We start from the raw sequence: 23,966 nt of genomic DNA, 5'->3' as shown, positions 1-23,966 counted from the left end.
CTTCCCGCTCTTGGTCAGGAACGCCCAGGGCCCGCCCCCCTTCCTCTCTCAGGACGCCGGCAGCCATTACATGCATGTCTGGCTGGAGGAAGGACGCAAGGCTCTGGGAGACCTAGACTGAGGGGCTTTGGGAGACCACACACCCGCTCTTAAGCGGGCGGTAAGCGGCTTTTCAGCTGGCCCCTCTAGTGCCTTACTGTGTATTAGTGTACTGTGTCACTGGACATAGATATTTATTGATTTCTTGCACTGTGAGGTCGCTTCCTGGCTGAATACCCCAGATCGCTCTGAGGAGGCAGCAACATGTCATCCACAAGACGCAAGGCTGCCAAGGCTAGGGCTGTGTGCACTGCGTGTGCTGCATGTGGGGCTGCTCTACCAGCAGGCTCCAATGACCCCCATTGTGTGCAATGCTCAGATCCGGTGCTGCTTCGCCAGCCGGAGTCCGGAGAGGTAGTGACCCAGGCTGAGACGCTTGTAAGTCCTGCCCCGGTGTCAGGGACAGACTTTGCAGTTTTTGCGGATAATATGTCTGTGACTATGGCAAAAATCCTGGAAACTTTGCAATCCATGCCTGGGGCTCAGTCTATGGACACGGCGAGGTCTATGTCCTCTAATCCTCCGCAGTTGGATTTAATCCAGACTGCAAGGGGGTCCCCGGCTTCTCAGGATGAGTATAATGACTCAGATGATTGCCCCAGCCACCCCAAGCGGGCTCGCTGGGAAAGACCCTCAACGTCATCACACTGCTCAGGGTCTCAGCGCAATCAGTCTCCCTGTGATGTGTCTGAAGAGAGTGATCAGGAGTCTAATCCTGGAACCCCTCTCAATCTGGATACCCCGGATGGGGACGCCATGGTAAACGATCTTATCTCAGCCATCAATAGGCTGTTAGATATTTCTCCCCCAGCCCCTTCAGCAGAAGAGGCAGCGGCAGAGCAGGAGAAGTTTCGTTTCCTCTATCCCAAGCGTAAATTAAGTGCTCTGTTGGATCACTCTGACTTCAGAGAATCAATCCAGAAACACGACGCTCATCCAGAAAAGCGTTTCTCTAAACGTTCTAAGGATACACGTTATCCTTTCCCCCCTGATGTGGTCAAGCGCTGGACCCAGTGTCCAAAGGTGGACCCCCCGATTTCCAAGCTTGCAGCTAGATCCATAGTTGCAGTGGAGGATGGCGCTTCACTTAAGGATGCCAATGACAGACAGATGGACCTTTGGTTAAAATCTGTCTATGAAGCTATCGGCGCGTCGTTTGCTCCAGCATTCGCAGCCGTATGGGCACTCCAAGCTATTTCAGCTGGTTTAGCAAGAGTGGATGCTATCATACATCCAGCGGTGCCGCAAGTGGCGCACCTTACCTCGCAGATGTCTGCGTTTGCCTCTTACGCTATCAATGCGGTCCTAGAATCTACCAGCCGCACCTCAATGGCGTCTGCCAATTCGGTAGTTTTGCGCAGGGCATTGTGGTTAAAGGACTGGAAAGCAGATGCTGGTTCCAAAAAATGTTTAACCAGCTTGCCTTTATCTAGAGATAGACTGTTTGGCGAGCCATTGGCTGACATCATTAAACAGTCCAAGGGTAAAGACTCCTCTTTACCCCAGCCCAGATCAAGCAAACCTCAGCAGAGAAAGTGGCAGCAGAAGTTTCAGTCCTTTCGAGGTTCGGGCAAAACACAATTCTCCTCGTCCAAAGGGACTCAGAGGACGCAAAGAAACTCAGATTCCTGGCGGGCTCACTCACGCCCCAAGAAAGCAAATGGAGGAACCGCTTCCAAAGCGGCTACCTCATGACTTCCAGTCCCCTCCCTCCGCATCTCCGGTCGGGGGCAGGCTCTCCCGCTTTTACGACACTTGGATGTCACAGGTCAAAGACCGGTGGGTGACAGACATTTTGTCTCGCGGGTACAGAATCGAGTTCAGTTCTCGTCCTCCAGCTCGGTTCTTCAGAACCTCCCCACATCCAGACCGTGTAGATGTCCTGCGGCAGGCGGTGGACTCCCTAAGAGCGGAAGGAGTAGTGGTTCCTGTACCGTCTCAGGAACAAGGGAGAGGGTTTTACTCCAATCTCTTTGTGGTGCCAAAAAAGGACGGCTCGTTCCGTCCTGTTCTGGACCTAAAACTGCTCAACAAACATGTGCACGCCAGACGGTTCCGGATGGAAACCCTCCGTTCTGTCATTGCCTCAATGTCTCAAGGAGACTTCCTTGCCTCAATAGACATCAAAGATGCTTATCTCCACGTGCCAATTGCTACAGAACATCAACGTTTTCTACGTTTTGTGATAGGAGACGACCATCTTCAGTTCGTAGCTCTGCCATTCGGTCTGGCGACAGCCCCCCGGGTCTTCACCAAGGTCATGGCGGCGGTGGTAGCAGTCTTGCACTCTCAGGGACACTCGGTGATCCCTTACCTAGACGATCTACTTGTCAAGGCACCCTCTCAAGAGGCATGCCAACTCAGTCTACATGCTACGCTGGAGACTCTCCAGACTTTTGGATGGATCATCAACTTTCCAAAGTCAAATCTGTCACCGACACAGTCACTAACGTATCTTGGCATGGAGTTCCATACTCGAGCAGCGAGAGTGAAGCTTCCGCTAAACAAGCAGCGGTCCCTACAGACAGGGGTGCAATCTCTCCTTCAGGGCCAGTCGCACCCCTTACGGCGCCTCATGCACTTCCTAGGGAAGATGGTGGCAGCCATGGAAGCAGTTCCCTTTGCGCAGTTTCATCTGCGTCCACTTCAATGGGACATTCTCCGCCAATGGGACGGGAAGACGACTTCCCTAGACAGGAAAGTCTCTCTTTCCCAGACGGCCAAGGACTCTCTACAATGGTGGCTCCTTCCCACCTCATTGTCTCAGGGAAGATCCTTCCTGCCCCCATCCTGGGCAGTGGTCACGACAGATGCGAGTCTGTCGGGGTGGGGAGCAGTGTTTCTACACCACAGGGCTCAGGGGACGTGGACTCCGCAAGAGTCCACCCTTCAGATCAATGTTCTGGAAATCAGGGCAGTGTATCTTGCCCTACTAGCCTTTCAACAGTGGCTGGAAGGAAAGCAGATCCGAATCCAGTCGGACAACTCCACAGCGGTGGCATACATCAACCACCAAGGAGGGACGCGCAGCCGGCAAGCCTTTCAGGAAGTCCGGCGCATTCTGAATTGGGTGGAGGACACAGCATCCACCATCTCCGCGGTTCACATCCCAGGCGTAGAAAACTGGGAAGCAGACTTCCTCAGTCGCCAGGGTATGGACGCAGGGGAATGGTCCCTTCACCCGGACGTGTTTCAAGAAATCTGTCGCCGCTGGGGGGTGCCGGACGTCGACCTAATGGCGTCTCGGCACAACAACAAGGTCCCGGCATTCATGGCGCGGTCGCGCGATCAAAGAGCTCTGGCGGCAGACGCCTTGGTGCAAGATTGGTCGCAGTTCCGCCTCCCATATGTATTCCCGCCTCTGGCACTCTTGCCCAGAGTATTACGCAAGATCAGATCCGATTGCAGCCGCATCATACTCGTCGCCCCAGACTGGCCGAGGAGATCGTGGTATCCGGATCTGTGGCATCTCACGGTCGGCCGACCGTGGTCACTTCCAGACCGTCCAGACCTGCTGTCTCAAGGGCCGTTTTTCCATCAGAATTCTGCGGCCCTGAACCTGACTGTGTGGCCATTGAGTCCTGGATCCTATCGTCAACAGGCTTATCCCAGGGAGTGGTAGCCACAATGAGACAAGCTAGGAAGTCAACTTGTGCTAAGATCTACCACAGAACGTGGAAGATTTTCTTAACCTGGTGCTCTGCTCAGGGAGTGTCTCCCTGGCCATTTGCATTGCCCACTTTTCTGTCGTTCCTGCAATCAGGGTTGGAAAAGGGCTTGTCGCTCAGCTCCCTTAAAGGGCAAGTCTCGGCACTATCCGTGTTTTTTCAGAAGCGTCTAGCACGTCTTCCTAAGGTGCGCACGTTCCTGCAGGGGGTCTGTCATATTGTGCCCCCGTACAGGCGGCCGTTAGATCCATGGGATCTGAACAGAGTACTAGTTGCTCTCCAGAAGCCGCCCTTCGAGCCTCTCAAAGAAGTTTCTTTTTCTCGCCTGTCACAGAAAGTGGCGTTTCTTGTTGCGATCACATCGCTTCGGCGAGTGTCTGAGCTGGCAGCTCTGTCATCCAAGGCTCCCTTCTTGGTGTTCCACCAGGACAAGGTAGTGCTGCGCCCCATTCCGGAGTTTCTCCCTAAGGTCGTATCCTCGTTTCATCTTAATCAGGATATATCCTTGCCTTCCTTTTATCCTCATCCGGTTCACCGGTATGAAAAGGACTTGCGTTTGCTAGATCTGGTGAGAGCACTCAGGATCTACATTTCCCGCACGGCGCCCATGCGCCGTTCCGATGCACTTTTTGTCCTTGTCGCCGGTCCGCGCAAGGGGTTGCAGGCTTCTAAAGCCACCTTGGCTCGATGGATCAAAGAACCAATTATAGAGGCCTACCGTTCTGCTGGGCTTCCGGTTCCTTCAGGGCTAAAAGCCCACTCAACCAGAGCCGTGGGTGCGTCCTGGGCATTACGGCACCAGGCTTCGGCTCAACAGGTGTGTCAGGCAGCTACCTGGTCGAGTCTGCACACTTTCACCAAGCATTATCAGGTGCATACCTATGCTTCGGCGGATGCCAGCTTAGGTAGAAGAGTCCTGCAGGCGGCAGTGACATCCCCGTAGGGGAGGGCTGTTTTGCAGCTCTAACATGAGGTATTTCTTTACCCACCCAGGGACAGCTTTTGGACGTCCCAATCGTCTGGGTCTCCCAATAGAGCGCTGAAGAAGAAGGGAATTTTGTTACTTACCGTAAATTCCTTTTCTTCTAGCTCTTATTGGGAGACCCAGCACCCGCCCTGTTGTCCTTCGGGATTGTTTTTGCTGTTTGCGGGTACACATGTTGTTCATGTTGAACGGTTTTTCAGTTCTCCGATGTTACTCGGAGTTAATTGGTTTAAACCAGTTGTTGGCTTCCTCCTTCTTGCTTTGGCACTAAAACTGGAGTACCCGTGATACCACGGGGGGGTATAGCCAGAAGGGGAGGGGCCTTGCACTTTTGGTGTAGTGCTTTGTGTGGCCTCCGGAGGGCAGTAGCTATACCCCAATCGTCTGGGTCTCCCAATAAGAGCTAGAAGAAAAGGAATTTACGGTAAGTAACAAAATTCCCTTCTTTTAATCTCTTTACTCTCAATCCTATCCACAAGGTCATTAATAAAGTGTCAGTCTTTGCTGATGACACCAAACTATGTAGGATATTAAAAACTGACTTTGATAGTACAATATTACAAAACAATTCTTCCACATTTTGGAGCTCATACGGCACTTTAGCTCTCAGTGAAATACACAAGCAAAATGTTCTGTTATCTTTCGACTAAATCCAGTCCCGATTTAGTGTTGCTAGATGTCACTTCTTCAGATATCTTCAGCTTAGAACAGCTACTCAATGACATATGAGGGATATGTCAACAGCCACTTTAATATCCTCTTTCCCTCTGATAGGAAAGGACTGATCTCATCGCTGTCCACCTACTTACTAGCTATAGGAAATTAATCTCAGCCACTGACAGTCAGGGGTAAGTGGGAGCTGCTAGTCCCACACATACAAGAGTATGACGGAGGAAATTCTGGAATCCCCAATTAAGATCTCACCCTCAATCAACAATAAAGTGATCCAATTATATACCGTGTTTTTCCAAAAATAAGACACTGTGTTATATTTTTTTTGCCCCCCAAAAAAGCGCTAGGGCTTATTTTTGGAGGAGGTCTTATTCTTGGAGAAACACGGTTGGGGGTAAGTTTAACCCCCAAAAAAGCAGGCCCCCCCCACTTCCCAGGAGACTCATACTCACCAGACCAGGACGTCTGCGTAGTTCCCAGGTCCTCCTGTGATCTCCGGTCAGTGCTGCACGCAGTCCTACCCTGCTGCTAGCTGACACACACAGCAGATCGCAGACACACACAGCAGATCACACACACACAGCAGATCACAGATATACACAACAGATCACAGATATACACAACAGATCACACACAGCAGATCGCAGGCACACACAGCCGATCACAGATACACACACAGCAGATCACACACAGCAGATCGCAGGCACGCACAGCCATCACAAATACACACATCCGATCGCAGACACACACAGCAGATCGCAGGCACACACAGCAGATCGCAGATATACACAGCAGATCGCAGGCACAAACAGCCGATCACAGATACACACAGCCGATCACAGATACACACACAGCAGATCGCAGATATACACAGCAGATCACACACAGCAGATCGCAGGCACACACAGCCGATCACAGATACACACAGCCGATCACAGATACACACAGCCGATCACAGATACACACGGAAGATCGCAGGCACGCACAGCCATCACAAATACACACATCCGATCGCAGACACACACAGCAGATCGCAGGCACACACAGCCGATCACAGATATACACAGCCGATCACAGATACACACACAGCAGATCGCAGATATACACATCAGATCACACACAGCAGATCGCAGGCACAAACAGCCGATCACAGATACACACAGCCGATCACAGATACACACACAGCAGATCGCAGATATACACAGCAGATCACACACAGCAGATCGCAGGCACACACAGCCGATCACAGATACACACAGCCGATCACAGATACCATACCTCCCAACTTTTAAAGAAGGAAAAGATGGACAAAGATTGCGGCGCGCGTAGCGCGTCGCGGCAAATTTTTAGGCCACGCCCCCTAACCACACCCATTTCACAGTCATGCCCATATCCACTCCCCATCCACACCCATTCAGCACAAACACGCAGGCAGCCGGCGGGCCTCCAGCACGGACACGCAGGCAGCCGGCGGGCCTCCAGCACGGACACGCAGGCAGCCGGCGGGCCTCCAGCACGGACACGCAGGCAGCCGGCGGGCCTCCAGCACGGACACGCAGGCAGCCGGCGGGCCTCCAGCACGGACACGCAGGCAGCCGGCGGGCCTCCAGCACGGACACGCAGGCAGCCGGCGGGCCTCCAGCACGGACACGCAGGCAGCCGGCGGGCCTCCAGCACGGACACGCAGGCAGCCGGCGGGCCTCCAGCACGGACACGCAGGCAGCCGGCGGGCCTCCAGCACGGACACGCAGGCAGCCGGCGGGCCTCCAGCACGGACACGCAGGCAGCCGGCGGGCCTCCAGCACGGACACGCAGGCAGCCGGCGGGCCTCCAGCACGGACACGCAGGCAGCCGGCGGGCCTCCAGCACGGACACGCAGGCAGCCGGCGGGCCTCCAGCACGGACACGCAGGCAGCCGGCGGGCCTCCAGCACGGACACGCAGGCAGCCGGCGGGCCTCCAGCACGGACACGCAGGCAGCCGGCGGGCCTCCAGCACGGACACGCAGGCAGCCGGCGGGCCTCCAGCACGGACACGCAGGCAGCCGGCGGGCCTCCAGCACGGACACGCAGGCAGCCGGTGGGCCTCCAGCACGGACACGCAGGCAGCCGGCGGGCCTCCAGCACGGACACGCAGGCAGCCGGCGGGCCTCCAGCACGGACACGCAGGCAGCCGGCGGGCCTCCAGCACGGACACGCAGGCAGCCGGCGGGCCTCCAGCACGGACACGCAGGCAGCCGGCGGGCCTCCAGCACGGACACGCAGGCAGCCGGCGGGCCTCCAGCACGGACACGCAGGCAGCCGGCGGGCCTCCAGCACGGACACGCAGGCAGCCGGCGGGCCTCCAGCACGGACACGCAGGCAGCCGGCGGGCCTCCAGCACGGACACGCAGGCAGCCGGCGGGCCTCCAGCACGGACACGCAGGCAGCCGGCGGGCCTCCAGCACGGACACGCAGGCAGCCGGCGGGCCTCCAGCACGGACACGCAGGCAGCCGGCGGGCCTCCAGCACGGACACGCAGGCAGCCGGCGGGCCTCCAGCACGGACACGCAGGCAGCCGGCGGGCCTCCAGCACGGACACGCAGGCAGCCGGCGGGCCTCCAGCACGGACACGCAGGCAGCCGGCGGGCCTCCAGCACGGACACGCAGGCAGCCGGCGGGCCTCCAGCACGGACACGCAGGCAGCCGGCGGGCCTCCAGCACGGACACGCAGGCAGCCGGCGGGCCTCCAGCACGGACACGCAGGCAGCCGGCGGGCCTCCAGCACGGACACGCAGGCAGCCGGCGGGCCTCCAGCACGGACACGCAGGCAGCCGGCGGGCCTCCAGCACGGACACGCAGGCAGCCGGCGGGCCTCCAGCACGGACACGCAGGCAGCCACAGTGAGGCGGCCGGTCGCCTTCACAGACAGGCGGCCGGCCGCCTTCACAGACAGGCGGCGGGCCGCCCGCACAGAGAGGCGGCCAGCCGCCCGCAGAGAGAGGCGGCCGGCCGCCCGCACAATGAGGCGGCGGGCCACCCGCACAGACAGGCGGCGGGGGGCGCCCGCACAGACAGGCGGCAGGGGGGCGCCCGCACAGACAGGCGGCAGGGGGGCGCCCGCACAGACAGGCGGCAGGGGGGCGCCCGCACAGACAGGCGGCAGGGGGGCGCCCGCACAGACAGGCGGCAGGGGGGCGCCCGCACAGACAGGCGGCAGGGGGGCGCCCGCACAGACAGGCGGCAGGGGGGCGCCCGCACAGACAGGCGGCAGGGGGGCGCCCGCACAGACAGGCGGCAGGGGGGCGCCCGCACAGACAGGCGGCAGGGGGGCGCCCGCACAGACAGGCGGCAGGGGGGCGCCCGCACAGACAGGCGGCAGGGGGGCGCCCGCACAGACAGGCGGCGGGGGGCGCCCGCACAGACAGGTGGCGGGCCGACCGCACAGACAGGCGGCCGGCCGACCGCACAGACAGGCTCCGGCCGGGGGTGAGGGGGGAGGGAGGGAAATCAGCGCTGGGGAGATTAGTTTACTGTACCAGCAGCAGCACAGGCAGCGCTCCTCTCTATGCCACGTCTACTAGGATGGTAGGAGGGAAAAGCAGGGAGGCGGAGAGAGAGTGGGTGGGCGGAGCCCGGGAGCCGGCCGTCCCGCCCGTGGCAACGGGACAAACAACGTAAAGCGTGAAAGTCCCGCTGTATCCGGGACGGTTGGGAGGTATGCAGCATGTTAGAATGTGTACATAAGATCCCGCTGGTGGTGGCCGCAGCTTATAGGCCCCAAATCTGGTGACAGGTTCCCTTTAAAGTGAACCTGTCAGGTGCAATATGCACTCAGAGCCAGGAGCAGTTCTGGGTGTATATTGCTAATCCCTGCCTAACCGTCCCTGTATACACTAGCATAGATAAAGAGATCAAGAACAAATATTTTTAAAGATCTTATATCTTATGCTAATGAGCGCGGGGACTAGTCACAAGGGCGTTACTTCACTTGGCTAGTCGGCTCGCATAGCATGTTAGCATGTTATTACGCCCCTGTGTGAGTACTAACACGCTTTATGAGCCGACTAGCCAAGTGAAGTAACGCCCTTGGGACTAGTCCCCGCGCTAATTAGCATAAGATATAAGCTCTTTAAAAATACTTTTTCTATAGATGCCTTTATCTATGCTAGTGTATACAGGGACAGTTAGGGAGGGATTAGCAATATACACCCAGAACTGCTCCTGGCTCTGAGTGCAGATTGCACCTGACAGGTTCCCTTTAAAGGGAACCTGTCACCAGAAATTTAGCAAAAAAAATAAAAGATTCCCCTCTGCAGCTCCTGGGATGAATTCTGGAAAGGTTCCTGTTGCTATTGTGCCCCCTTTGAGACCTAAAATAATACTTTATGAAGTCTTACCTTTTTGTATGCAAATCTGTTTTTATGGTCACGGGGGCGGGCTGCCTGGCGTCCGTTATTCCCCCTCCTGCCGTTGTACGCCGTCCCCCATTGCTCATTTCCATACATGAGGACGCCTTCCTCATGTAACTGTCCTCCTGAAGTTTTGTGCATGCCCAGTGCCACTCTCGCGGGAGTAAGCACTGTGCAAAGTGTGAACGCTTTTGAGGTGATTGCGCAGGCGCGAGATTATGGGCGGCGCTGTGATTGTCATCAGCAGCGTCATCCAAGTACCTGCCCATAATCTCGTGCCCGCGCTTCTCACTCTGCCTCCACCGTTATGCGCAAGCACTGGCCATATGAACCACGTTACCTATTACCATGGGCGCGAGATTATGGGCGGCGCTGTGATTGTCATCTGCAGCGTCATCCAAGTACCCACCCATAATCTCGTGCCCACGCTTCTCACTCTGCCTCCACCGTTATGCGCAAGCACTGTCCATATGAACCATGTTACCTATTACCGTGGGCGCGAGATTATGGGCGGCGCTGTGATTGTCATCAGCAGCGTCATCCAAGTACCCGCCCATAATCTCGTGCCCGCGCTTCTCACTCTGCCTCCACCGTTATGCGCAAGCACTGGCCATATGAACCACGTTACCTATTACCATGGGCGTGAGATTATGGGCGGCGCTGTGATTGTCATCAGCAAAGTCATCCAAGTACCCGCCCATAATCTCGTGCAAGCAGTAATAGGTAACATGGTTCATATGGCCAGCACTTGCGCATAACGGTGGAGTCAGAGGGAAAAGTGCGGGCACGAGATTATGGGCGGGTACTTGGTTAACGCTGCTGATGACAATCACAGCGCCGCCCATAATCTCGTGCCTGCGCAATCACCTGAAAAAGCGTTCACATGCGCAAAACTTCGGGAGGACAGTTACATGAGGAAGGCGTCCTTGTGTATGTAAATGAGCAATGGGGGACTGCGTAAAGCGGCAGGAGGGGGAATAACGGACGCCAGACAGCCCGCCCCCGTGACCATAAAAACACATTTGCATACAAAAAGGTAAGACTTCATAAAGTATTTTTGTAGGTCTCAAAGGGGGCACAATAACAACAGGAACCTTTCTAGAAGCAGCCCAGGAGCTGCAGAGGGGAATCTTTTATTTTTATTGTGAAATTTCTGCTGACATGTTCCCTTTAACTGGTAGGGCAGCCAGGATAAAGCAGAGCTGAACCTGTTGGGAAGCTAGGACCCAGCAGCTCTGCTCCACAGGCAGGAGACCACTGATCGGTAATAGAAGCCTGCAGATGTCACTCTGCATAGGTTATTGTCACTGCTATCTGCAGGAGAGAGAAGTGCTGATTGCACGGTCTTCTCAGCTGCCTGACTCCCCGCGTGTCTGCAGCAGTGAGAAGCCGCACACGGGGAATCAGAGAACAGCTGCAGACAAACGCAGGCTCCGGGACTGGGGGGGGTCGGCTCTGGTGCAGGGGGGGGGGGGGGGCTCTGCTGCAGGGGGGGGTCGCTCTGCTGCAGGGGGGTCGCTCTGCTGCAGGGGGTGATTCATACCTCAGCAGCAGTCACAGGAGTAGGTGCGCGCTCGGCTCTGTAATGAATAGTAGAAGGGAGAAACAGCGAGGCGGGGCTACAGTGGGTGGGTGGAGCCGGGACAAACAGCCTCACGGGCGGGACCCGGGATCAAAGGCTCAGAAGAGGGACTGTCCCGCTGTATCCGGGACGGTTGGGAGGTATGACAGATACACACACAGCAGATCGCAGATATACACAGCACATCACACACAGCAGATCGCAGGCACACACAGCCGATCACAGATACACACAGCCGATCACAGATACACACAGCCGATCGCAGATACACACACAGCAGATCGCAGATATACACATCAGATCACACAGCAGATCGCAGGCACGCACAGCCATCACAAATACACACATCCGATCGCAGGCACACACAGCCGATCGCAGATACACACAGCCGATCACAGATACACACACAGCAGATCGCAGATATACACAGCAGATCACACACAGCAGATCGCAGGCACACACAGCCGATCACAGATATACACAGCCGATCACAGATACACACAGCCGATCACAGATACACACACAGCAGATCGCAGATATACACAGCAGATCACATACAGCAGATCGCAGGCACGCACAGCCATCACAAATACACACATCCGATCGCAGACACACACAGCAGATCGCAGGCACACACAGCCGATCACAGATACACACATCCGATCGCAGACACACACAGCCGATCACAGACACACACAGCAGATCGCAGGCACGCACAGCCATCACAGATACACACATCCGATCGCAGACACACACAGCCGATCACAAATACACACAGCAGATCGCAGGCACGCACAGCCATCACAGATACACACAGCCGATCACAGATACACACATCCGATCGCAGGCACACACAGACGATCACAGATACACACATCCGATCACAGATACACACATCCGAACGCAGACACACACAGCCGATCACAGACACACACAGCCGATCACAGACACACACACATCACATCACATCACATCCAGCACTTACGGCCGCAGGTCCTGTTCGTCGCGCTGCACCGCACTGTCTCTCAGGATTCTCCCGGCGAGAAGAGATCGGTGTCACTGGATGAGGTGAGTGTGTATGCGATCCGATGTGTGTGCGATCCGGTTTGTGTGCGTGTGTGTGTGTGTGATTTGTTGTTTGCGTATGAGCCGATGTTTGTGTGTGCGATCTGATGTGTGCGATCTGACTGTGTGTGCGATCCGGTGTGTGTGTGTGTGTGTGTGTGAGCTGATGTGTGCGGGTGTGTGATTACTGCAGGTCCTGCCACTCAGTGTCGGGTGAGTGTAATTGCCGGGTGCCGCTGTGTATAATGAAGTGTCCTGCAGTATCTGTATCTTTTTTAGCTGCACGGACACTGCATTATTGATCCGGGACTAGGGCTTATTTTCGGGGGAGGGCTTATATTTAAGCCTTTCTCCGAAAATGCTGAAAATCCCTGCTAGGGCTTATTTTTGGGGGAGGTCTTATTTTTGGAAAAACACGGTATTTAGTACATCAAACATATTTAACCCCACAAAGACTGTTCAAAATGCGTCATTGGGCGAAACCGGATTGTTTGCAGTGCTGCAGAGAGGACGTCATTAATCTTTTTCTTAGATTATTGTGTATCTCTGGTACGACAACTAAACACTTTGATCTTTAGTGTGTGTTAGTTAAGCGAGTACCTAACTATTCATACTCGCTATACTCATAACGAGTACTATCTAATACTCGCATATTCATTCCGAATAGTGTGTGCAATGCAAGTCAATGGTGAATACTCGCAAAGTAATGAGTAACCCAAATTCCGCACTATTCGCCACTTGCACGAAACGTACGGCACTTTGGCTACTCGTTACTTTGAAAGTTTTTACAGTTAGTGGACCATGTGGTGACACACATGTTTAAAGGGCTTAGTTGATTGATCTACTGAAAGCTTATGTACACGTATCTCATTTGGCTTGTGTTGTATCTGTAACTTTTCTTTGCTGTTTAATAAAAAAAATTACAAAACGATCTGTATAAGATGTCGGCATGGGCTGACACTTGGCAAATGAGATTTAAAGGGAACTTGTCAGGTCCTGTGCATATTGCTAATCCCTCCCTAACTGTCCCTGCCTATAGTAACATAGATAAAGAGATCTTTATAAAAAGTATTTCTAAACATCCTTTATATGTTAATGAGTCCAGCAACTAGTCACAAGGGCGTTTGTTCTCTTGACTTGTCAGCCCCTTTAGCATGTAAGCACATTCCTGTAGGCATGCTAATGAACGTGCAGCATCAAAGGCATGGTCGCTCTCCTCTGTCACCACGGCAGTAAATGATGCTGTGGAGGAGAGAGCACAATAGGGTCTTACGCGGTAGGGAAATGAGACACAAAAGGATCACGGTACACTCACCTGATTTCCATCTACGTCTTACTACTTACTCTACATTTCGGGGCTGCAGCAGATACTATTACTGAGTGTGTGAATATACCATTGAGTATCAGCGCGGTATATACCCAATTTCCATCTACGTCTTACTGTCACCACAGCAGACACTGGTTTTTGTCACAGTGCACATGATCAGATGTCCCCACACTTCCGGTCATGCACACTAAGAAGCCAGGTGTACGCATCCTGGCTTCAAACTGGTGTAATGCGCATAACCAGAAGTCCGGGGACTTCTGATCACACACACTAACCCCAAGCGCAGTGTTTTGAGGTGGTGCAACGTATAAAGGTGGTGCAACATTACTGCAGATGATGATGCTGGGCAATGAGCATTGAATAGCATGTTAGCACGCCCCTCTGAGCATGCTAAGAGGGCGGAATAAGTGCAGGAACTAACGCTCTTGTGACTAGTCCCTGCGCTCATTAGCATATCATAAAAGATCTTTAGAAATACTTTTTATAAAGATCCCTTTATCTATATTACTTTAGGCAAGAATTAGCAATATGCACCCTGAACTGCTCATGTTCTGGGTGCATATTAGACCTGACAGGTTCATGTTGATAAGTGTAAAGTAATGCACCTAAGTCGGATTAATCCTGTTGCTGCATATATATATTAAATGGAAGTAAACTCGGGACTACAGAACAGGAGAAGACTTGGGTATCCTGGTTACAAGTAAGCTGAGCAGCAGCACTCAATGTCATGCATCAGCTGCTAAAGCAAACAAGATTTTAGGGTGGATAAAATCCTTTGATCTGAACATCTTGTTAACCTTTTATAAATCACTTGTAAGGCCACATCTGGAATATGGGATCCAGTTTTGGGCTCCAAATTTGAATAAGGATATTCAGAAGTTGGAGTCAGTTCAAAGGTGGGCAAGTAGATAATTGCAAGGAATGGAGGCCTCCCATATAGTGAGAGGTTGGAAAATTGGATTTGTTTACCTTTGGAAAAAATAATGATCTCCAAGAAGATCTTATTTATATGTATAAATACATGTGTGGTCAATACAAAGGACTGGCACATGACTTATTCCTTCCAAAGACAATACTAAGGACCAGCTGCTAAATAGGCAAGTGTTCTTTACAGTTAGAGCAGTCAGACTGTGGAATGCCGACCACAAGAGGTAGTAATGGCAGATACTAACAACATTACAAGAGGGCTGGATGATTTCCTCAGTACGCACAACATTGTCGGTTATAGATGACAAAATGTATAATTGGTGGAGGAAGGTTGAACTAGATGGAGCGAGGTCTTTCTTCAACCTATTTAACTATTTGCAACACTCACCGCTGGTGAAGGGAGTGAGTAGGAGTGGACTGGACCCATTGGACCCCAGGGGAAACCCCAGATTACTCTTTAGTGGGAGAGGCTTGACTAAGCAGCCACCGCAAGGTAGAATGCCACTCCCATTAAACCAGGACTGTGGCAGCTGAGCAGGGAGACCGCAGGACTGGGGACAGGCACAGGCAGGACAAATGGGGCTGGCAGGTACAAAACTTCCTGCATGGGTTATCAGGCTCAGGTCACCAGGCAAGGGATATCAGGACATCTGAAGGAACTACAGTCATCAGGCATGTATCACCAGGCACAGGACGTCTGACACAGTTGCAACTGGGGCAGACAGGTGCAGGATACAGGCTGGAACCAGGGCTCAGACATGACAAGTCCAGGGAAATAGACAGGCACAGCAAAGCAGAACTGGTAGCATGCAGGACTGGTTTTGAAGGCTGGGCAGCCAGGCACACCACACAGGCTAGGATCTGAATCCTAATGCATTGCTCTGGCCTCTCCCATGGCGGGAGGAGCCTTAAATACCTGGTGCCTCCTAGTGATCGGCTGGGGACACTTAGCAAGGTGCACATGCTTCCTCTTAGAAGGACAGGAATCATGCGCGTGTGCCCCCTAGGCTGGAGGCCAGGAAACCCTGCACAGCATGCAAAGGGCCTGTGGCCTAGGCAGGAGCTAAGGACCGACACACACGTGGGCATCTGTGGGGGACGAGCCGGGGATTGCAATGAAGAGACGCAGAGGAGCACGCCGCACGAGGATGGCCGAGCAGGGACATGTTGCTAGGACGCTGCAGAGCACTGGCGTGCTAGGGAAGCCGGCGCTACACTATGTCACTTGGCTCACAGCAGAGCCTGAGCCGAGGGGTCATTGACATAATGCATCTGATGCCCTCACACTGGATGCCATACGTTAGCAGGACCGTGGCCTTACCATTATTTCCCTGTTAATGAGGTTGTCACATAGTAATCTACCGTGAACTACAGAGCTGATCTAGGTCTCCGCCAAAACGCAGCAGCTACCCTGCACCTAATGATCATGGGATTTCTGTGCAGGATGCATCATGGTGCTTCCTGAGCTTCATACACCGCACCCATAATGAGTGACATGTACCGTGATCAGTGCTACTCAGGCAGTCCGGCTGATATTGACAGCAGCTGCACAATTACTGGTCAGGTGCAGACTCAGAAGATGATCAGAAATATCCTTATAAATCTGCAATTGGCTGAAAAGGTTGTTCCCCCATAGGCTCATAGTAGCAAAAAAAAAAAAAAAAAAAAAAGCAAATGCAGTGACCAGTCCCCAGCCAGCAGCGCCGCGTGGAAGCGATGCTGCGCTTGGTAACTAAGGTTGGTTACCCGATATTTACCTTGGTTATCAGCGCACACTGCTTAGCGCTGGCTCCCTGCACACCTAGCCACAGTACACATCGGGTTAATTACCCGATGTGTACTCTGCTACGTGTGCAGGCAGCAGTAGCCGGCTTCTGCAGACGCTGGCAACCACGGTAAACATCGGGTAACCAAGAAGCCCTTACCTTGGTTACCCGATATTTACCTTTGTTACTAGCGTCCGCCGCTCTCACACTGCCAGTGTCAGCTCCCTATTCCCTGCACTCCTAGCCACAGTACACATCGGGTTAATTACCCAATGTGTACTGTGGCTACGTGTGCAGGGAGCAGGAGCCGGCACTGGCAGCGTGAGAGCGGCGGACGCTGGTAACTAAGGTAAATATTGGGTAACCAAGGAAAGGGCTTTTTGGTTACCCGATATTTACATTGGTTACCAGCGTCCGCAGAAGCCAGCTCCAGTTGTTGCTCTGTCGCTGTCACACACAGCGATGTGTGCTTCACAGCGGGAGAGCAACAACTAAAAAATGGTCCAGGACATTCAGCAACAACCAACGACCTCACAGCAGGGGCCAGGTTGTTGCTGGATGTCACACACAGCGACATCACTAGCAACATCGCTGCTACGTCACAAAAGTTGTTCCTTAGCAGCGATGTTGCTTAGTGTGACGTGGCCTAAAGCCACAGAGAGACACAGAAACCACAAACACAATCGGTGGTGTTCACAGCACACCACCAGGTATAGGACTTCCCCTGTTAGTAGCACAGTAGCCATGGGCATCGCCCAGGGTCCTTTATAGCCTAAACCCTGCGCCAAACCAGGTGGCATTAGAGCCGGCCGCGGAAAATCAGCAGCCGCCACATCACCAATGACATCGACGGCTAATCAGCAGCGGCCGCGTCACCGCTGACGTCCGCAACGTCCAATCAGGTGCCGCCGCTTCACTGGTGGCATCACATGGGCAAAACGGGGACTTAGGCGCAGGATGACCCAAGACCCTAGACACCTGACGACTAGCAGCCAATCGCCTGGAGCGACAGACAGGTGGCGTAGAGGAGTCAGCCGACACCACTGTAGGAGATGAGGCTGGAGCAGGGGCGGTTCGAGGCTCAGGGGAACCCCGAACTGTAACAGTAATGCTCAAGGTGTATCTGCTGGAACTCTTGCACACGTTGTCAGGTTGCGGCGGACCCAACCCGACTGTGTATTATGAGGTTACTCTATTAGTAGCGGTAATCAGTTGGCTTCTGTCGCTTCTATTACCACTTACATAGCATCGTGTGATGTATATAGTATTGTTGTATATAGTATTGTTGTATATAGTATTGTAATCCCCATGGTTTTATAGGACAGATGTGATTTCTAATAAAACCAGAATTCTTGTTTGATTTTTTTAATCAATGTTATTTGCTTTGAACAGCAGAAGAAAGGACAAACACGAGGCTTCTCCTTGGCTTGTGTCTAGATTCTTATGCACGTTACCTAGTAGCCAATTCGCAGCTTTTGCATGCCGAGACCATGTACAAGAAAGCCCTGCAGATCTGTAGAGAGGAACAAGGAGAGCTGCACCCACAGGTGACTGCAAAACCACCACAGAAAAAAAGCCAGCGAGGCCTGATGTTATGGATATGGTTATTTGCACTATGTTTGAGCATATTTTTTATATTTTAAATACATAGCGTGGTATTAATATTGTATTTTCAGCTATTGTTGAAGTGTCTATAAAAAGCTGATACATCATGGAATAGTAAAAAAGAAAAAAAATCTAAATGTGTGTTGTACAAAGCCAGGTGAGAATGGTGGCTCAGTGGTTAGCTCTGGTGCTTTGCAGCACTGGGGTCCTGGGTATAAATCCCACCATGGACAACATCTGCAAGGAATTAGTATGTTCTCCCCGTGTTTGGGTGGGTTCCCTCCAGGTTCCCCGGTTCCCTCCCGCACTTCAAAGACATACTGATAGGGACTTTGGATTGTGAGCCACAATGGGGACAATGATGGTCTTTAAATTGCTGTGGAAATAATGGCACAATATAAGTGAGTAAAATAAATAAGAACAGAACAAGCCATTTTATCTTCATATTTCAACATGTCTGAATAAGCTGTATTTGGTGTATTCAGTGCGATATAAGTATATGTAACGTTACTCACTTGTATCAGGGTATACCACATAACGTCCTTTATATGCTGCCTTATCCAAAGGGTTTTGTAAGAGGAGAAGCTTCAAGAAAATACCAGCTTTGTTTTTCTTGAAGTGTCTTTACTGGCATGTTTTGTGCCAGCCTTGCTGATAATGGGGGGGAATTATGTTTACAATAGCGAGTGAATTGGTCACTTCATTTAGCCGCTTTGTGGCATTTCAACCCTGATGTGGATAAAAGACATTAAAGGGAACCTGTCAGGTCTAATATGCATCCAGAACCACGGGCAGTTCTGGGTGCATATTGCTAATCCCTGCCTAACAGTCCCTGTATACACTAGCATAGATAAAGATGTCTTTAGAAAAAGTATTTCTAAAGATCATTTATCGTATGCTAATGAGCAAGGGGACTAGTCCCCTGGGTGTTAGTTCCCTGGCCAGTCGCCCTTCATTAGCGTGCTAGTACACCCCTGTGGGCGTGCTAACATGCTAATGAATATGTAGCGTCACAGGATGATCTTATTCACCTCTCCGCCGCCATTGCATCCTATGGGGGATTTCGGCTCAGTGCGCATGATCCCGGAGGTTCTGTCATGCGCACTATGAAGCCGGGTGTACGCGTCCTGGCTTCAAACTGAAGTAGTGCATATGAAGCATACTCTGGGGTCATGCGCACTGAGCCGAAATCCAGCGATGGTGGCGGATAGGTGAGTGAGATCATCCTGTGACGCTGCACATTCATTAGCATGAGCAAAAACTCACAGACTAATGGCAGAAGATGGAAACTGCCCAGGCCAAAAAGACTAATGCATTGCCAGGATGCAGCAAGACCTCCATTAAATGGAGACATCACAGGTGCAAAGGGAGATGTTAAAATTGCACACTTGTGGCTTGCATAGGTCACTGTTCACACATGCAGGTTCACAGTATCTGGTAAGCAGCCTATTAGTTACGCCCATCACAATAGATGCAAGCGGGCTGCACCAGTACTAAATATGTGCTCCATGCAGGGACAGTGAGTGTAATATGCAAGGCCTAACAAAGAGGCCTGGCTGCATCCTGTATAAAATATTCTGTGCAAAAGAATGGCGGCGAAGAGGTGAGTGAGATCATCCTGTGACGCTGCGTATTAATTAGCATGATGGCACACCCACCGGGACGTACTAACATGCTAATGAGGGGCGACTCGCCGGGGAACTAACACCTAGTGGACTAGTCCTTTTGCTCATTAGCATATGGTAAAAGATCTTTAGAAATATTTTCTAAAGATCTCTTTATCTATGCTAGTGTATACAGGGACAGTTAGGTAGGGATTAGCAATATGCAGCCAGAACTGCTCGTGGTCATGGGTGCATATTGCACCTGACAGGTTCCCTTTTAAAAAAAAAAAACTGGACAAAAGCTCGTCTTCACATTGCCCTGCGTATGTTCATTCATTTTGGCATTTTTTAACGCTTTGTCATGCAAATTCCATTTGGAATCCACCTAAAAAAGATGTTGTGTGCAGATACCTTAAAGGGGTATTCCATCTCCAAGATCCTATACCAATATCTAATAGGTATAGTAATAATATTAGCAAATACGTCCAATTAGAAATGTAATATAGTTCTCCTGATATAGCCATGTCTCTTACCTCATGTGCAGGGCATTGCAGCTTGGGTATCCATGGTTACGACCACAAGCAACTGCCACTATATGAGTGGTTTTAACCATAGATACCTAAGCTGCAATACCCTGCAGATAAGGTAAGACACATAGCTATATCAGGAGAACTATACTATATTTCTTATTGGAGATATTTGCTAATATTATTCTTATTACACCTACTACATATTGGGATAGGATCTTGGAGATGGGAATACCCCTTTATGGGAGATGCAGGCTTGGGGTTCTGGGAGATGTAGCTAGAGATTGTTTATAGCTAACTACTTGTAATAACACTTTTGCACATTTTACTTTGTCTATATGCTCGGAAATAAACCGCATGATGCTTTGTAAACCTACGTCCAAGCTGTGTCACCCACTGCGCCAACATCAAAGGAAATGCATCATCAGAAAATGTATTTAATTTTTACCATAAAATATTTTCCTGTAATTTTTCCAGTTTTCTAGCATACCCAATATCTTGCATTCCTTCATGCACAGGATGAGCAGTATAATGAGCAGACTTCATTACATACACAGAGATTATTCTTCATGCAGCTTCCCAATACCGGGTTATTTTTCAGTATAGGTCATTTCTATATCATTTATGCCTAACATATTCTTCTTATCATAAGCCTATGTTGTTTGTTTCCTTTTTTTTGCAGTCTGTGAGCTTACTCAGCGACCTGGCAACAGTCCTAGAAGCTCAGGGCCGCTTTGATGAAGCATATACCTATGTAAAGCAAGCACATGATGCAGCACAAATGACCGAGCACCCCAATCAGCACGTTATACTTGGCAATATGGCAATGATCCTCTTACATCAAGGTATATATTACAGATCCCTGTACAGTTTGTTATATGATGTATTTGTAAAGCATACAACATCCTGATGAAAAAATGTAAAAGTCGGCACACACCAAAATCATCATTGTCCATTTTTCCAAACATTTAAATATATTTTGCGTCTATGCTCCTTCCATGAGTATACACCCATAATGAAAATATAAGAAGATTATTTTGGAAGGTAAGTCTGACTCAATACTAGGCATGCTAAATTAATTTCTTTTTGCTGTATGGTTCCTTTGCTATTCCGCCTTGAAAATTGGGTGTTAGTTTTAATAAAATAAATCCTATTATAGTGAATGCAAGTGTCTAGTTAAAGGGAGTGTGTGTGTGTGTGTGTGTGTGTGTAATATGTTTTCCAACTATTAAAAAAGCTTTAATATTTAAAACACTAGAGGGAATAGCGTCCAGATTCCCTTTAAAGAAATTGTATCATCTGAAAATGACCTATAGTTTTAAAGGGGATCTGCAGCTGAAACTGCCCAGCGCCCGTTGTGAGTTCCCCGCTGCCAAGAAGAAATTAACTTTTTTCCCCCCAGCAGCCTCAGGCTTTCAGTCGTAGAAGGTGGCGCTGCCGCAGTTTTAGTCACCGTTCAGTGCATAATGAGCGGCAGCTGTAACAGTGCTCCCTCACTGACTGAAAGCTGGCTCTAATTGAGCCGGCTGCCAATCAGTGCCGGGGATGAGATTCCAGCCACCACTCATTATGCATAGAGTGGTGACTAAAAGACTAAGGCTGACGGGAGCAATAAAGTTCATGTCCTCCCAGCAGTAGAGCTGTCATTTTGGTCAACAAGCAGCTTCAGAACGCTATAAACCTGAAGATTAACCCCATTAGCTGCAAGTTAGAGGGGTTGTCTACAGCTAGGACAACTCCTTCTCATGCTGCCCCCAATTAAAATAAAAAATTCTATACTCTCCTCCCGGACTGCCAGCGTTCTAGCAGTGTTCGGGCTCACATTCCCAAGGCTTATGTGAGGTTGTGACGTCATGCATGTCCCGCAACCAATCACCGCTGGCTTCATTCTCCCCGCCTTCGGACAAACGAGTTAATCAGTGAGTGATTTTTGCCTGTTGAGCAATTCCTGTTGATTGCTGCTGTCTCTGAAGGCAGGGAGAAGGAAGCCGCATGATTTAGATGCATGGCACGAATGATGTCACATCCTCATGTGAGCCCCGGGAACGTGAGCCCGGACACTGCTAGATTGTCGGCTATAGGCCTTTTTATTTTAATTGGGGGAAACATGAGGAATAAGAAGGGTTGTCCTAGTAGTGGACAACTCCTATAATAGTGTTTTTGTTACATGTGTTTCTGTAACACTTGATTTTTTTAAATTTTTGATATATCATCATCCAGTTCATAACGAGGGTGCACGATTGTCTTTTATAGTAAATAGTAGGTTGCACTGCTGGAATATATTTTTCTTGATGTAGAGGAGTTGAAGGCCCTTAGGAGTTTCAATCCTCTACCGGCATTGCTATCAAGTGAAAAATCCAATTTTTTTTCACTTGATAAAGATGTTGGTAGAGTGTTGAAACACGTTCTGCCAATATAAACCTTAAAGTCCTTTACATCCAGAGAACTATATTCCCGCTACTCTAAATTCTTCTGGCGGAGTTCTTCCCCCCAACCGTGTAGGCAGCAGCTGGCATTGTGTCTCACGCAACCACTCTAGTGGAGCACCACCAATTGTTTGTCCTCCTCCTTTTGGATTTTACCCGGTGTTCTGGTGTCGTTCTGTTCCCTCTACAACCCCATTTTCCATCATCTATTCCATATCAGTTTTTCCTGATTACATTTCAGTAGTGACATTATTATCATCACAGACAGGAATACTTTAGATAACACATGAGCCATCCTCCTCTATAGGTGATGGTCACCTCTTGCTCATTGTACAATGACTACTTCACTAGTCACCAGACATGCCCACAACATTCTCCCATAGATGTCAATGGAAGTTTTCAGACTATTGCTTTCAGGTGGATGCCGGCATTGTAAAGTCCGAGGGATGCAATATGAACATATGAGCGGCAGACTGAACCCATGATCAGATGTTTTATTTGTTTTTTTTTGTTTCTAACTATAAATCTAAAGAAATAATATTCTTCTGGCACAGAGCACTTGGCAGATGCAGAGCGCATATTTAAAGAAGCTTTAACAAAAGCAGAAGAAAAAAAGGATGCGTGGTCCATTACCTACATCCAAGAGGGGCTCTCAGAAGTGACTAAGAGAAAGAAAAATCAGGAACAGAAAGTGTAACCTGTACATTGTAAACGGGTTAAAGTCATTAACCATGTTTGGAAATGTGAGATGTTAAAATAAATATATATATATATTTATAAATTTTTCCAAATTTTTACCTATAAAAAGAATTCCTTTCTATTAGTCATATTAAGAACTAGCCCAGGGACTTTACCATTGCTAGCCTACAGCTAGGAACCCGGCTGATCTGCTCTATGAAGCTGCCAATGTATTGTCTGTTTAGTCACAGTTACTGTGACTAAAATTAATTAGTAGTATTAGAAAATCGCCTGATAGATTCCCTTTAAACGGACTGTTGACACAGAATGACTGCGCAGGGCCAATCATTGAAGTGCATTTTCCCACCTGATTGTTTTCCCTTTATCTGCCCCCTTCTCTGGCTCTAGGAAGGACTGGGGAGCGCAGACAGAATGAAAAAAATAGGTGGGAAAGTTCACTTAAATGATTTGCCCCGCGATGATGCACAGAGTGGCTTTACCTCGTTGGAACAGTCGTTCTCTACGGACAGTCACTTTAAAAAAAAAAAAAAAAAAATAACCTGTCCTTTGTTTCATCACCCACCACCGTAACGTCTTATTCTTGAACCTGGAATTGACACAAAAACTGTATCAGAAACATCAAGAA

The 23,966-nt window shown here is 50.7% G+C and overlaps 1 protein-coding gene across 3 annotated transcripts in view; it reads left to right on the top strand.

The window, feature by feature from the left end:
• The window catches only part of TTC19 (tetratricopeptide repeat domain 19), an 81,810-nt gene extending 58,397 nt beyond the window's left edge, over window positions 1-23,413 (top strand). For 2 of the 3 annotated variants that reach the window (XM_075335207.1, XM_075335205.1), the window contains 3 exons: window positions 17,873-18,027; window positions 20,899-21,061; window positions 23,197-23,413. In XM_075335207.1, the coding sequence (XP_075191322.1) occupies window positions 17,873-18,027; window positions 20,899-21,061; window positions 23,197-23,339 (461 nt within the window). In that variant the 3' untranslated portion in view covers window positions 23,340-23,413. The remainder of the gene's footprint in view (window positions 1-17,872; window positions 18,028-20,898; window positions 21,062-23,196) is intronic. The other variant, XM_075335206.1, reaches the window with a different exon arrangement.
• Window positions 23,414-23,966: the final 553 nt, after the last annotated feature.

Source organism: Anomaloglossus baeobatrachus, chromosome 2 (genome assembly GCF_048569485.1).
Source record: "Anomaloglossus baeobatrachus isolate aAnoBae1 chromosome 2, aAnoBae1.hap1, whole genome shotgun sequence".
In the NCBI taxonomy this organism is placed as follows: domain Eukaryota; kingdom Metazoa; phylum Chordata; class Amphibia; order Anura; family Aromobatidae; genus Anomaloglossus; species Anomaloglossus baeobatrachus.
The sequence above is the reverse complement of the archived record's forward strand: the minus strand, read 5'-3'. Positions and strand labels throughout refer to the sequence as shown.